Source organism: Bos taurus, chromosome 14 (genome assembly GCF_002263795.3).
Source record: "Bos taurus isolate L1 Dominette 01449 registration number 42190680 breed Hereford chromosome 14, ARS-UCD2.0, whole genome shotgun sequence".
Taxonomy (NCBI): domain Eukaryota; kingdom Metazoa; phylum Chordata; class Mammalia; order Artiodactyla; family Bovidae; genus Bos; species Bos taurus.
Window position 1 is genome coordinate 16,657,963 of NC_037341.1, and position 16,908 is coordinate 16,674,870.

The 16,908-nt window shown below is 39.2% G+C and overlaps 1 protein-coding gene across 8 annotated transcripts in view; it reads right to left on the bottom strand.

The window, feature by feature from the left end:
- TBC1D31 (TBC1 domain family member 31) overlaps positions 1-16,908 on the bottom strand; it is a 67,021-nt gene that overhangs the window by 26,783 nt on the left and 23,330 nt on the right. For 7 of the 8 annotated variants that reach the window (XM_025001497.2, XM_005215359.5, XM_059893183.1 and 4 more), the window contains exons 5-10: positions 16,052-16,203; positions 13,318-13,477; positions 10,694-10,894; positions 5,529-5,705; positions 374-453; positions 149-295 (exon numbers count right to left, since the gene is read on the bottom strand). In XM_025001497.2, the coding sequence (XP_024857265.1) occupies positions 149-295; positions 374-453; positions 5,529-5,705; positions 10,694-10,894; positions 13,318-13,477; positions 16,052-16,203 (917 nt within the window). Of the gene's footprint in view, positions 1-148; positions 296-373; positions 454-5,528; positions 5,706-10,693; positions 10,895-13,317; positions 13,478-16,051; positions 16,204-16,908 lie in introns of those variants that run through there. The other variant, XM_059893186.1, reaches the window with a different exon arrangement.

The window sequence follows — 16,908 nt, forward strand, 5'->3', positions numbered from 1 at the left end:
GGAAGCTTTTATTACTGGTAATTGTAAATTTGATTACTTGCTGAAGAAGGTGTCTGCTAAGTTTCTCTACTATAAATCACTGTTTTCCCCATTTGTAAGTAATAAGTACCCTGGGGGAGATACACACCGCTGCAAATACTGAACATACCTCTGTAATACTCTGAGTAGCTTCCTGCTTTTGATGGGGTATTTCTTCTGAAGGTTGAGAAATGCCACATGAATGCCTTTATCTATAAGGTTACTAAATGCTGTTTGATTTTCAGGCAGCTGTAGCAGTGAGCGCCAAATGAACATTCTGAAATTAAAACATAGTTTTAACCAAGAAAAACTGGAAGGATAAGACTGATTTAACATGTAAGAATTTAAATTTTACCTGTATTTCGTTGGAAATTCACCATAGCCTTTTAATAAGATTTGTAAACGCTTTTTGTTTAATCCATCTGACAACTCATTCTATAAAGAGAAAAAAAATAGTATCAATAAGTCCATTGTGGCTTTCTAACTTCAGAACACAATCAATACACAGTAAAAAATATTTTGTATCATGGGACTCTCTCCATACACACAAAATCTTTCTCTCTCCTGAGTGTGTATATACACAGCACATAAAGTTTATGATCTATTATTTACCCTATTATAGGGTCTGACCAACTTTTTCTGTCAACAATCAGAGAGTAAATATTTTAGGTTTCAGGTCAAAAGGCAAGATCAAGGATATTACACAGACACTTATATAGATGCCTATATAATCATTTAAAATGCAACCATTTAATAATGTAAAAATCATTCTTGGCTGGACTTCCCTGATAGCTCAGCTGGTAAAGAATCCACCTGCAATGCAGGAGACTCCGGTTCGATTCCTAGGTTGAGAAGATCTGCTGGAGAAGGGATAGGCTACCCACTCCAGTATTCTTGGGCTTCGCTTGTGGCTCAGCTGGTGAAGAATCTGTCTGCAATGCGGGAGACCTGGGCTCGAATCTCCTGGAGAAGGGAAAAGCTACCCACTCCAGTATTCTAGCCTAGAGAATTTCATAGACTGTGTAGTCCATGGGGTTGCAGAGAGTCGGACACGACTGAGAAACTTCCACTTCATCCTTAGCTTGAGCAGCCAGGGGTCCCAGCACTCAAGCTAAGGACCCCTTAGCTTGGGTCCATGGGCTGCCATTTGTTAATCCCTGTAGCATGAACAATCCATTCTAATATCTTCCTCCTTCTCTTGCTCTCTTTTTTTTCACTTTTATTTTTAATTCAATTTTTATCTTAATGGGAAAATATTTTGTAGATTTAAGAATCATAAACCCGTATGTATAGTGTATCTCGTTTAAGCTTAACCATACAAAGCACAAGAGACCATCTGGCTTCCTTTCTTTGAGGAAATGGAAAGGTCAGTAGAAGCTCCCCAACTTGCTCAAGGTCACAGATCTGTTAAGTGTTGGTTCAAGACTCAAAGCCAGATTTTCTGACTTAGTTCAGTGCATTTTTTACCGTAAGAAACAGGTAATCCAGTGTAAGAGGGAGGTAAGGGACAGCCTGAGATAACAGTGAATGAAGAGTCCCCATTTGAGAGCCACGGACCAGACGTCGAGGGCAAGTAGCACAGACTGGAGCAACATGATCCATGAAAGAGACATGTTCACTGCTGTCATCACCAAGAGACCTGCTGCCATTGAAGCCTCTTTAAACAAAGGACAGATGCCCAGATGAACTGGCCTGAGTTTCATCCTCTCGTCTCAACCATGAGCGGATGAAGTCCCTACTTCCTTTCTGTGTCCTGAAGCCATGATTAGCTGAGCACATGCATTTCACCCATAGAAAGGACCTACTTTGACCCATCATTTAGAGCTGGCTAAGGGTTTCCCAGGTGGTGCTAGTGGTAAAGAACCTGCCTGTTAATGCAGGAGACATAAGAAACTTGGGTTCGGTCTCTGGGTCAGGAAGATCCCCTGGAGGAGAAGATAGCAACTCACTTCAGTATTCTTGTCTGGAGAATCCCACGGACAGAGAAGCCTGGCGGGCTACAGTCCAGAGGCGGACATGACTGAAGTGACTTGGCGCACACACACGGGTTTTTAGAAGCCACCTGTTCTCTGACACATTTCTGTGGGCCTTCCACCTGTAATCCAGACCGAGTGCGGCCAGATGCCCTGATTGTGCGTCACTTTTATTTCCCAGAAGTCAGTCATGACCAGGCCCACTCGTTTTCCCAGGAAATGCTCCTGTAAACTTTCAAGAAAGCTCAAGCCAGACTATGTCTCAGGTATACCATTCAGCTCCTTTTCTCACTAGCGCATTCAACTCATAGGGTCAATATTCCCCATTCTTTACACAGCTAGCTTTGTGCCTGCTACTTAAACTAGGCAATATTTTGTTTAGGGCTACATTGTAGAAGTGATAAAACTATAAAGAAAACCAAGGATATAATTAATGCAGAAGTGGGGACAATGGTTACATCTGTGGGACAGGGAGAAAAATGTGATTGGGGACAAGCACACAGGGGACTCCAAAGCTATTGATAACACTCTATCTCTTAATGTGGATATGACTAGGTCCAGAAGAGATTTCATGTGGCAGGTCTGAGACTGCTACCCTTAAAAAGGCCTACAGGTTGGCCCTTGTCTGGTGTCCACATACCTGGGTTTTCAGGAAGTTTCCACCCTCCTCAGAGCCAGTGGGAGCAGCTCACTGTGCCTAACCCGTACAGCGTGGTTTAAGCTTTCTGTGCGGGTCCTCGTGTGGAGTTTTGCAATGTACCACACAGGGGGTGCCTATAACCAGCTTCCAGTAAAAACCCTGAGCACTGAGTTTCTACTGGATTTCCCTGGTAGACAACACTTTACACATTCCTCTTTTGATGCAAGCTTCACTTTTTAAAACTGCTTATAGCAGAAAAGAGGCTGTCAAAATTAACGTGAAAAACACCAACAGTTGGTAAGAACATGAAGTGACTAGAAACCTCAAATACCTCATGGTGAGAATATGGATTGTTTAAATCAACCACCTGGGAAACTCTGACAGTATTTACTAAAGCTGAACATATGCAGAGCCCATAAGCCAGGAATTCCATCCCTAGGTTTATACCCAACAAGAGACACATCCTTATGTTCACCAAAGATGCACTAGAATGTTCACAGTAACACTGTTTCTAATAGCAAAAAAACACCTAGAAAACTACTCAGATGCCTACCAACAGCAGAATGGATAAAGCATGGCTTATTCATACCAGGGAATTCTATACAGGTATAGAATGGTTTATGACCACATGGATCTTTCAGATAAAAAGAAGCCAGACACAAAAGGGTACCAATTAAATGATCCAATGACCATAAGCACAAAAGAGGCAGAACTAATCTAAGGCGTTAAAAGTCAGGAGACAGTTATCCTTGGGGTAAAGGGCGGCGTGCCTGGAGGGGAGAAGTGCAGGGCCTTCGCGGCTGCTAGGAAAGGTCCCTTTCAATCTGGGTGCTGACAGCGCAGGTGTATTCAGTCTGTAAAAATGTACTGAGCTCTCCATCTATATGTATGTGACTGACTGATTTACTGTTAATAAAAAGTTTTAAAAGTTCCTGAAAATGCTAGCAGTTTCTCTATTGTTGATATTTTCTTTCAATTCCAGGAAAAAAAAAAAAAAAAAACACCTTATAAAGAAGATAATAAAACTGACTGAAATAGGTAATTCTATTAGTAACTCAGTCTTTCCTATAGAGTTTTTTTTTTTTTTTCCTATAGAGTTTTAAAAATAATACATAAGTACCCCTATCTTTTAAAAAGTGGCTCGGATGGTAAAGAATTGCCTTGCAATGTGGGAGAACTGGGTTCAATCCCTGGATTGGGAAGATTCCCCTGGAGGAGGGCATGGCAACCCACTCCAGTATTCTGGCCTCGAGAATCCCCATGGACAGAGGAGCCTGGCAGGTTACAGTCCATGGGGTCGCAGAGTTGGACATGACTGAGTGACTAAGCACACAGATAACCAAATATATAGTTCTTGTAGCTTGCTTTTTATATATATATATATATATTTTTTTTTTTTTTAATTCGGCGGAGCCGCAGTGTCTCGGGCGGCCTTTTGAAACTGGGCGAGTAGCCGGGTACAGACAGGTCCATAACGCCCAGCGGAAGCCGAGGGGGGCAGCCCGGCAGGAGGTTCCCCTGCTTTTTATATTTAACATACTACAATCATTTCCCTTTCCTCTTAAATATTCTTAGATTTCTACTATAAAGCTCTACCATAATTTATATTGATTAGTTACCTAAAGGCGGACATTTTGGTTGCTTCTAAGTTTTTCTTGAATAAATCACACACACACAAATTCTGAAGAACAATTTGGCTACTATGAAAATTTTTATGCACATACTCTTACTTAAAAATTCTTCTACAGACATGTTTGTGCAAATGTTCAAAGAACAGCCACTGCATCACAGAATGTATTAACAGAAGACTAATATTACAACCTAAATGCCAGTGAGCAGAGTTCTGGTGAGATAAATTAATATATCTCCATCAATGCAATACTATGCAAATATTTTTAACTGCTGTAGCACTACCTGCACTAACAGTCAATCTGTTAAATGATAAGAGCAAGTTATAAAACAGTAATATAGTGTGACTCCATTTATTAAAAAAAATTAAAGGTAACAGACATAGATATATATGTATATATTTATACACAGAAAATTTCTGAGAGATGAACAATTATCAACGATGATCACCTCTGGGGAGTGCAATGAAGAGTGGGCTAGGGCACAGGGAGAAAGAAAAGTGTACTTTTGGGTTTTGTCCCTTTACAGCCTTCAGTGACAGGTAACTGTTAATCCAAGAGACAAATGTAGTTTTAATTTTTCTAGGAACCATGTTAAAAAAGTCACAAGCAGCAGGTAAAAATTAAATTTAATCATCTAACCCAATGCAATAAAAATATTATCATTTGAAAATACAATCAGCATAGTATTATTAATTAATATGATGCTTTTCCTTCTTTAGGGGTAGGAAATTAAGTACAAACTACTATATATAATAAGCTTGTTACATATATAATAGTATAGATATATAACAAGATACACAGCACAGAGAATATAGCTAATATTTTACAATAGCTTTAAATGGAGTATAATCTATAAAAATACTGAATCACTATTTTGTACTAATATAAAACTGTAAATGAGCTACACTTCAATTTTTAAAATATTTTACTTATGCTCATAATAAAATTTCAGTGTCTGATGTGTACTTCACACATACACCACATTTCACATCAGTCCAGCCACTTGTGACTAGTGGCTACCATATTGGACAGTGAAATTCTATACTGTTTGACTTAAAAAAACAGTATGCATTAATTTTATATTAAAAAGGCTTTTAAATTTTATATTAAGTTTTAAAAAGCATGTTATAATTTCAGTTACAACTTGCTGCTTTTCTAAAATTTTCCTTTTAATTCTTGAGAGAAGGAAGAACGATAATGGACTAGGAATCATGAGACCTGTTTACAGCCGAGTCGTGACAAATGAAAAGTTTAATACAGTCTTACCTCTTTCTTTTCAAAACCACAAGTCAGGTCTTGTTTCAATATTCTGGTCTGTATTTTGCTTTCCCTTGACCTCGCTGGCCGCCGTACTCTTCCTGATGTCACTTTCACCTTAAGATCACCAGAATTCCCTTTCTTCTTAGGCAAATCCTCAATCACTTTCACTAAAGGAGGAGGTGGCTAAAAGGGAGGAAAAAAAATCCAGTGGCTATCTTTAGAAAATAGACCTGCAAACACAGTATTTAAAAATTTTATTTTTAGAAAGAGAAATTAAGGAAACAATTCCATTCACCATTGCAACAGAAAGAATAAAATACTTAGGAATATATCTACCAAAAGAAACTAAAGACCTACATATAGAAAACTATAAAACACTGGTGAAAGAAATCAAAGAGGACACTAATAGATGGAGAAATACACCATGTTCATGGATTGGAAGAATCAATATAGTGAAAATGAGTATACTACCCAAAGCAATTTATAGATCCTCAATGGTGAAAAATTGAAAGCATTTCCTCTAAAGTCAGGAACAAGACAAGGGTGCCCACTTTCACCACTACTATTCAACATAGTTTTGGAAGTTTTGGCCACAGCAATCAGAGCAGAAAAAGAAATAAAAGGAATCCAGATTGGAAAAGAAGTAAAACTCTCACTGTTTGCAGATGACATGATCCTCTACATAGAAAACCCTAAAGACTCTACCAGAAAATTACTAGAACTAATCAATGATTATAGTAAAGTTGCAGGATATAAAATCAACACACAGAAATCCCTTGCATTCCTATACACTAATAATGAGAATATAGAAAGAGAAATTAAGGAAACAATTCCATTCACCATTGCAACAGAAAGAATAAAATACTTAGGAATATATCTACCTAAAGAAACTAAAGACCTATATATAGAAAACTATAAAACACTGGTAAAAATTTTATTTTGGTCATCTTAATACTGTGCCTTGATACAAAAAGTATAAATAAAGTGTCCAAGAATGTTTCCTTGCTGAGTAATGAGTTAAAGCAAATTTCCGCCAAATTCCTTTGAGGAACATAATAAAGATCTTGATTAACAAAGATAAACAGAATTGAATGATTCCTGGAAAGCTGGCCTTAAGTCATACAGCATCAATCCATCTTTTATGCCTGCACAATAAAAGTTCATAGTACAGTAGTAATCTGCAGCCCATGGCCCTCTAAAAGGCTGGCAGAAGCACCCTAGTATTCTTTGGGCTCCAGTGAAATTTCTTTTGAGGGAAACTGTCACATGACTTTCCCCTGACAGCCAGCACCCCTGCCTCTGTCCTCGGTTACATTTTCTAACTTACATGGAGATGGCTCAGTCCCTCAACTGCATCGACAGCTTCAGAGGCTGTGCGCACACAGCACGGCCTAGACGCCAAACCCTCATTTTGATGGGGCTTGTCAAATAGGAAGATAAGCCTCCAACAACTTCAACTTACTTGACTAAGACAGTTCCTTTATGAATAACACTTTCTTTGAAATAAAACAATCATCCTTGTTCAAAGGAAATGAGCAGGTAAAGTACCTCTGGCTTTCTGAGTTCCAAACATGATTCAAGTACGCTGACTTTCACAGGGTGTTTAAATGTTTGAGACCATTATGGCCAAGTGTTTCCTTAGTAATTGGCCCAGACCCAGATCAAAGACAGACGGATTTGTGTTTTTTAAATAATTTTTTATTGAAGTCAAAGTGGTAATGCCTCTTATATGAGAACACAAGGAAAACCCCAAAAGTCCAAATGAACGAACATATTTTCAAAAAACACAAATTATATCCATTACCTTGAATCAAGCTGTCATGAAAGCCAGAACACTGTGCTTCCATGATGACATACAATGGAAATAAATCACCATTCTGGGAAAGCTCTTTGACGCAGAAACCAAACTTTTTTGACCTCCTCCTCCCTCACCCGCAAAAGAAATAAGTAGAACAAGGCAAACATTCTGACTCTTTCTAAATAAGACTATAAATAGACTATGAGGTTTCAAACAAAACTTCTTCTCATGCTGCCTTCAAAGGTTCAGGACTTCTGCTTTTGAAGGAACAGCAGTTGTTCATTTAGTTGCTAACTTGTGTTTGACTCTTTTTATGAGCCCATGGGCTGTAGCCCACCAGGCTCCTATGTCCATGGGATTTTCCTGACAATAATAACGGAGTGGGTTGCCATTTCTTTCTCCAGGAGATCTTCACGAACCAGAAATCAAACCCATGTCTCCTGCATTGGGAGGTGGATTCTCTACCATTGAGCCACCTGGGAAGCCCTTGTTTTTGAAATTTGCACCTATTACAGGAGACCCTCGGAGAAGGCAATGGCAACCCACTCCAGTACTCTTGCCTGGAAAACCCCATGGATGGAGGGGCCTGGTGGGCTGCAGTCCATGGGGTCGCTAGGAGTCGGACACGACTGAAGCGACTTAGCAGCAGCAGCAGCAGCACAGGAGCCCCTACTGTCAACTGCAGTATGTATGATATGTAACATTATGACGTGTCTAAGAGTAGGTAATGCAATGATATATACGGCACTGCTACTGTACTTTTGTTTTACAATTATTATGAAAACTATTTAAAGTTTTAACTGTATCAGTAAGGGGTTTTTTAAATAGTGGTTTTCTGGGATACATTATTATTCACATCTGGAAGAATATAAGAATAATGCAAAATATAGTAGCAATAGCTCTGACTAAAGAAAAAGTACAGCAACTACTTACTCTGATTCAATTCTTTGTCTAAAATATAATTAATAGTAGTCTGACTTCTGAATACTATCCATCTTTAATATCCTTGAACTATCTTCCAACCTCAGTCTATTCTTCTAAATCATTATTAAAATACTAATTCTAGTGCCACAGTTTTCATAGATCTTGCATAAAAGAATCTCCCAAAAGTTGGAGCCTGAGATATGACCTGAATTGCCACACCTCAGGAGTGTTGAAACTTCAGCACAGAAACAGGAATTAGCTTACTTATTATCAGCAGAATACCAGAAATTCTTCAATGGCGAGAAAATAGGACTTGAAGGAATGGGACATGGTTAATAAGTTTTGTATAAACCTGGGCATTTTGTAAGCCTGGAATAGCCATAGAGACACCAGTGGTGGTGGTTAATATGTCAAAAAAAATCCTACTTCTGTTATAAGCTAGCGTTTCATCAATTTGATCTCAATTTGCTTAACAAATAACAGAGAGGAAGCCAATGACATGCTTATCTTGGTTTTTCTCAGAACTCTCTTTCTGTTAATAACATTTATTTAGCTCTTGTATCGGAGAAGGCAATGGCACCCCACACCAGTACTCTTGCCTGGAAAATCCCATGGATGGAGGAGCCTGGAAGGCTGCAGTCCATGGGGTCGCCGAGGGTCGAACACGACTGAGCGACTTCACTTTCACTTTTCACTTTCATGTACTGGAGAAGGAAATGGCAACCCACTCCAGTGTTCTTGCCTGGAGAACCCCAGGGACGGCGGAGCCTGGTGGGCTGCCGTCTATGGGGTCGCATGGAGTCGGATACAACTGAAGCGACTTAGCAGCAGCAGCAGGCTAACAATTCTCATTAAGTGCAAATAATGTTATTAAAATTGTTTAAGTCTGCAAGAATAGTAGAGTATAATTCCATATGTTTAAAGAAAATGTATTCACATGTGCACACGACACATACACACAATTCTCATTATCCGCGGTAGTTATGTTTTACAGAGTTGACACAACACTGAGTTACTGAAAACTGAATTTCACCAGCAGACAGATTCACAGATAGAACCTGTGAATATGAAGGTTGACTGTCTACATTTACACACATAGAAAAAAATACTTGGTAGGCATACATTTCAAAATCATCTGAGAATGGTTAGACTTATTGAATTATTTGCTTATCTGTATCTCTTCCTTTTTCTCTGTAATAAGAACTTCTTACTGATGAACTCATTTGTAGGGCAACAGAGACTCAGACATAGAGAACAGGCTTGTGGACACAACGGGGAAAGGAGAGGGTGGGACAAATTGAGATAACAGCATTGAAACATGTGCATTACCACATATAAAACAGCCAGTGCGAATTTACTTTATGACACCAACACCGGGAGCTCAACCCTGAGCTCTGTGGCGTCCTAGAGGGGTGGCACGGGGTGGGAGGGCCGGTCAAGAGGGAGGGGACACAGGTGTATCTACAGCTGATTCACATTGATATACGGCAGAAACCAACACAACACTGTAGAGGAATTATCCTCCAATTAAAAACAAATAATTTCTTTCTTAAAAATATTCCCCTCCCCACCCCAGAAAAGAGAAGGAAACAATCTAAAGTAAAACTTGCTTTGTTATTTGATGCAACAAGCCGGAGAAATTCTACATTACTGTAAGAGAAGTGGGAAGTATATTTCAGATGAAATGTGCAGGGTAACAACAGATGTAGAAATGCACACGGTGTCTAAAAGGGACAGTAAGAGAAGCAGAAAGCACAGGGAAACACGCTAGGTAGAGAAGACAAGAACAGAGAAGACTGAGAGGCAGGCAGAAGAGTGGATTTAATGCAAGAGGCAAAGGAAAAGAGGCCACAAGAACAGCATTATTTTAGATGATGAAAGTCTTGTTTTAGAAAAATGGAATGTGGAAGATGATTGATGAGGAGGAGCAGGCACCGAGGGCTCTGAGTTTAGGTATATTTATCAAGATTACTATTATTCGAGAGCAGTCAGTGAGCACCAGTACAAGGATGGCCGAGATGGTGAACAGGTGGCCCACGTATAGACATTTCAGATTCAAGGATTTCATGACTTAGTACTGACTCAATTCGGGAAATAGAGGAATAGATACAGTCATAGGTGCTCCAAGGTATCTAGACTGCAAGAGGGGAAGAAAGAGAAAAAAATGAACAGACTGGGATTGCGGACCTTTTGCAGGAAACAGATCAGAGGGGTACCTCGAGTGGGACAGGGACAACAAACAGAGGCCTTTGACAAAGGCAGCAGTGTAAGAATGGAGCATAGGTGAGCAAAGTCTGGAGATGTGGCTTTGGGAGTAAGAGCGAAAAAACACATCCAGAAAAAGGGATAATGGTGCGAGGAAGTTACAAAATTGTAACAGAGCTTTTACTTTTGATGATACAACATTTAAATCTTAAAAGAAAAAAGGGAAGTTTACTTGATAACATACCTTATTTATTTCTTTCGTTAAAGTCTGAACTGAGTATATGTTCAGACTGCCATTTTCCATAATAGATGCAATGTACCGTCCATGTGGGCTAATTACTGATGAGCTAATTCCATCATCAAGGCTCCCAATTTCAAAGAGAAGTTTACAAGTCTGTATATTAATAAATCTCATAATACCATCCTGACTTAGCACTCCAAGAACCTAAGAGTAGAGAGAAACAACATGTGAGTTCCTAAAACACATTTAAACTTCAAGTCTCAGATGTTAACTTGACTTATTATGGTGATCATTTTACAATATATACATACAAATACTAAGTCATCATGTTACACACCTGAAACTAACATGAAAGTGAAAGTGAAGGTGCTCAGTCCTGTCTGACTCTTTGTGACCCCGTGGACTATACAGCCCATGGAATTCTCCAGGCCAGAATACTCGAGTGCATAGCCTTTCCCTTCTCCAGGGGAATCTTCCTGACCCAGAGATCGAACCCAGGTTTCCTACATTGCAGGCGGATTCTTTACCAGCTGAGCCACAAGGGAAGCCCACGAATATTGGAGGGGGTAGCTTATCCCTTCTCCAGTGGATCTTCCTAAGCCAGGAATTGAACCAGGGTCTTCCTGCATTGCAGGCAGATTCTTTACCAACTGAGCTATGAGGGAAGCCCTGAAACTAACATGTTCTATGTCAATTACACCTCAATTTTAAAAAGTCAAACACACTTACATATGTGTGTATTTACATATGTTCTCTCTTGGGGGGCATGCAGTGGTGGGGTGGAGGACAATCAGAGGAGACCATACTCGCAGAGAGCCACGATGTTTATTTAAAATCCCTGATCACGGCTCACGCAGATTTGCTCAGTTCAGGTCCAGGTAAGCCTGGCCCTAACCAGAACCAGTAAGGAGCCTATCCTAGGAGACTACAGAAGGGCCACCTGAGCCTCTTCCCTTCCCACCCAGGCAGGCCTATCTCCACCAACCCCTCCAGGGGAAGGAGAGAGGAGTACAGTTCTCCACTTTGACTCCACACTGGCTGGCAGAAGCGGGAAGGCTGGAGGGCTTCTTTCCCTTCTCCATCCTCAGCTTGAGCAGAGCTGACAGCTGTCCTGCTGCCCCACACAAACCTGTGACCTCGCTGTTGTAACCAGCATTTGGGTTGTGGAGGGAGAAAGTCTGTGAGCTGCAAAAAAGGACAGTGTTGGGGTGGGGGGAAGTCCAGAGGAAGCTAGTCATTTAAGGGGGAAAAAACAGCTGTAACTCATACAACTTGAAAAATTAAAAACACATACTAAGAAAGCTTAAATGCATAAAACAATAAACTCCTCTGCTGCTTCCTCTACAGGCTCTTTCCTCGGGGCCAGGGGCTGGCAGGCAGCGTCACCAGGTGATTCTGTGAAGCCCTGACATCCCTTGTCATGTGAAAGCCTACAGTTTGGAGGTAGCTGGAGGCAATTTGAAGGTGACAATCTAAAAAGCATGCTTTTCTGTTGGTCACATGGAAGGAATCCCCGCATTCAGTTGACGGCACTTCTCTGGAAGGCAAGGTCTATCAAAACTACAGATGCACATAATGCTGGTGCCACTACTTAACTCTGGGATTTTATTTTTCCCTGCAGACAGGATGTGTGAGGTGACATGTGCAAAAGTGAGGCAGTGCAGTATTATTTGTGCTAGAAGAGAACTAAAAACAGGTTGAGTGCCCAATAATAAAGGACTGGTTAAAACAATTTATACAGCTGTATAAAAGAATGAAGTTTTGTACTGATATAGGATAATCTTCAAGGTAAACTAAGTAAAGAAAAAAAATGCAAAATGGGAAAAATATATTATATAACAGCAGTGGTTTTGGAGAGTGAGTAACTGGGCAAATGAGAGAGAAAGTAAGAGTTCACTTTATGCCTATTTTTTTTAGTGTTTTCAACCATGTGAAAGCATTATCTACTCAGAAAACTTAAAATAGATATGATAAATACACACACACACACACATAAAATTTGTTAATGGCAAGACCCAAGATAATTTAAAATAAAGAAGTTAAGGTTCAATTGCCCAACTATTAAACTATTAAAAAGAAAAAGGGTGTGTGGAAGGGAAGCACTTTGTAAACTAAGGCTAAATAGAAATAAAACATGTTTCATAGGCTCGAGGCAACCTGTTATGGTAGATAAAACACAGCACAACAAAAAGGCAAGGAAATTTCCGTTCTAGTCCTACTTTTAATCCTTGTAATAGCAGTGTTGACAAGTCACTTAGTTTCATGTCACAGTCTGTGAAACATTTCCTGCCTATGCTCAAAGAATTCTTTAAGGATCAAATAAAAAAAATACCACACTTCATCACCCTGTAAACCGGAGTAAGACATAAAGTATACAGATTTTAGGGAAAAGGGTAAATTATCATTAACATATAGAAACTAAGATGTTTTCCATTCTTTCAGTTTTAGACTCTTAACAAGTTAAGAGTCGGACACGACTGAGCGACTGAACTGAACTGAACAAGTTTTTGGCAATTTCAAATCCTTGAAACAATCAGGCTGCCATAAGTTAAATGAGAGCATACAGTGCAGAAATTGATACGATTTTTCCAAAAAAGTCCCACATTACTAACCTTTATGTTACTAACCTGATTAGAACCAGCATCAAAACTATCAGGAAGAAATTCGAGATGGCGAATGGCACGAACTTTGGTGGGCATCTGGATAATTCTAAATAGCTGTTTAGCTTCCAAGCACCACAAATGAATGTGATTTGATTTGCCTCCCGCAGCCAGGATTCGGCCATCCCTGCAGAACAGACAGGTAAAAAAGACTGGATTAATTATCTATAGCAGCACTATCCAACTTGATCCAGTATCACGATGGAAATGTTCTCACCTATGCTGTCCAAAAATGTCACTACTGGACTTCCCTGGTGGTACCGTGGATAAGAATCTGATGCAGAGGCCACAGGTTCCATCCCTGATTGCGGAAGATTCCACGTGCTGTGGGCCACTAAGCCCACGCACCACAACTACCGAGCCCTCGCTCTAGAGCCTGAGAGCCACATCTGCTGGGCCCACGTGTCACAACAAGAGAAGCCACCACAGTGAGAAGCTTGCGCACTGCAAGGGAGAGCAGCCCCCACTCACCACAACTAGAGAAAGCCTGCGCCCAGCAGAGAAGACCAAACGCAGCCAAAAATAAACAAACAAAAACCCAAACAGCAAGAACCAAAATAGTCACGATTAGCCATGTGCGATTACCGAGAACTAAAATGTGGCTAGCACCTGAGGAAATTAATTCTTAATGTTTATTAATTTAAACAGGTGATGTTACAGAACTGCGAAAGGAAGGAGATCTACTGCAAGAATGATGTGAATGGGCCAGTCACAGGGTGACCTGGAGGAAGAATTCCATGCTTGTCAGTATTGCTGATTGGCCAATACAAAAATGTTGAGACAGGAATAAGGTTAGTATATAAGGAAGAATGAGAAGCAATATTCAAGTGTGGCTGAACACTTAAATTAGATGGGGAAGGAAATAAGATGACAAAAGGGAGGGAAGCCAAGACCAGAGGACAAAAGACCTCAGGGGATATGGCGGGGAGTTGGACTTTCCTAAGAGCAATGTAAAGCCTTTCAAGGGAGTTGGACAGGGGAATGATTTAATGATTTAAGAAGACCACTCTAGCTGCTTTGCAGAGACTGAGTTTAGGAAATGAGATTAAAAATACACAAAGTAAGAAAGCTATTATATTGCAGTAGCCTGTAAAAGGGCTTCCCTGGTAGCTCAGTGATCAAGAATCTGCCTGCAAAGACACAGGAGACATGGGTTCAATCCCTGGGTCAGGAAGATCCCCTGGAGAAGGGAATGGCAACACTACAATATTCTTGCCTGGAGAATCCCATGGGTAGAGGAGCCTGGCGGGCTCCAGTCCACGGCATTGCAAAGAGTCAGACATGACTGAGCAACTAACACACACACATCATAGACAAAGGGTTGTATCAAGAGGGTTCAGAGTCGACCTGAAGATAATCTCACTGGTCAAAGATGAGAGAACCAGAGCATCACTAAGAATAATAATTTTAATGAGTCAAACCATGTCAACTATGCTTAAATCCATGAGTTTACAAAGATTAAAGACAGAAGACCTTCAATGGCCACCTCTGAATATGCCAATAAACAATCTATTATTTGGGGGGAAAAGGGTTTTTTTTTTAAGATGAAGAAATCAAGCATTTTATCCTGCTTTTCCTTTACTAACTGTACAGGAAAGTAACCAAAGAGTTGATGAGAGGAAGCTTCTTTCTCGAGAGGGTTCTGGTTAATAAAGGAGAAGGAAAGACAGAATAGATCCATTTTGCTAACCTCCAATGCAACACAGGATATTTAGGTGATGATCACCAATGACCACTAACATCATAAGAAAGAGTTCTATGTCCCTCCAGATGAAAGTACACCAACCACCTACAATGTCTTCTTGCTCCCAAATCAAACCAGATCAGATCAAGCCTCCAACTTACAGGAAATATGACATAACCAGTTTATAGTAAATATAGATGAGAAAAGATCACATTAAATAGCATCACAGGGATGTAAAAAGCAGAATCTAGAATATAGAAAACTACAGGACAAATGACCAGTTCTTTAACAAATTAACTGCAAAGAAAATATAAAGAGAGTTATATCAACCAAGGCCATGTGTGAACCTTATTTTGTTCCTAACTTGAACAACCAATCACAAAAATGATTAATTAGACCAATCGTGAACTATGAATAATAATTAGATATAGTATTATGAATTTGTAAAGGTGTAATATAGTACCACAGTTGTGTTTCAATAAGGGTCCTATCCTTTAGGGATACATGCGGAAATATTTATGCATGAAATGATACACTTGGGCTTTGCTTTACGACGACATAGTACACAAGTAGCAGATAGTTAGCAGTGGTGAAGAATCTGCCTGCCAGTGCAGGAGACACAGGTTTGATCCCTGGGTTGGGACGATCCCCTGGAGGGGGAAATGGCAATCCACTCCAGTATTCTAACCAGGAAAACCCCACAGAGGAGACTGGCGGGCAGTTTATGGGATCGCAAAGAGTTGTACGTGACTAAACACAGGCAGAATTATAGACAAGACAGGAGTGGCTATTAGTTAATGCTTATTATAGCTAATGAGAATACCAGCCTTACGATTCCATATACTTTTTATATTTTTGTGTACAATAAGTAAAAATCTTAATACCATATCTGAGATCATATCTTAGTTTAAAGGAAACTTTTGCTCGTATGACAATAAAATACTGAATGAAAATTTATAAAATTTCACTGGAAGTTAAATTTCTTAAAAATCCTCAGTGTCTCAAAGTGAACATTACCTGGTCACGGCAAACACTTTGTATAATATATTAGAGCTTTCAGGTGGAGCTGGCAATTGATATTTGCAAACAAGAGTATCACATTCCCAGGCGAAGATGGAATTATCTTTAAAACAGCTGAGGATGGTATTACTTAATGGTAGAAAGAAAACCTAAAAAGGGAGGAAAAAAAGTTATTGTTTATATAAGGATCATTTAACCCTCTTTAAGTTTAAAATTTACAAGTAGTTAATTCTTTCTTAAAATTATTTTTTCTTAAACTGGAGAAAATACATTTACAATATATTCCAGGGGATAAAACTGATATTTTATAAACTATTATAAACCAAAAGAAAAGGTAAACTCCTTTAAACAAAAAATAGGTGACTAAAATGACAAGTTTATTCATAAAATACTAACAATTCTTAAATATTTAACCTTATAAAAGATTCAAATGAAAATAAGATACCATTTTATGTGTATCAAATTTACTTTAAAATAATGCACAAACTATACAAAACACAAACCATAAATATACACAAAATGTACATAGTATATTTATACATTATATACTAATATACAGTATTAAGTACTAACAACCAAGTGTTAAAAATATTAAATGTGGGTGAAACTATAGAAAAAGGAACTGTGATACACTCCTGCTGGTAGTAAAAACTGACTAAAGATACTGTATATATCTCAAGTCTTATATTTCTTCTGAATAATCAATCTGCTTCTAAGGGTTAATTCTTTGAGGGAAAAAACAGCAAAATGCTTTAAGATAAATATGTATAAATGTTTGCTAAGCATTTTTGCAAAAGTAAAAACTTGAAAACAAATACATGATGTTAGAGATTTTATATTTTATTAGGGATTCT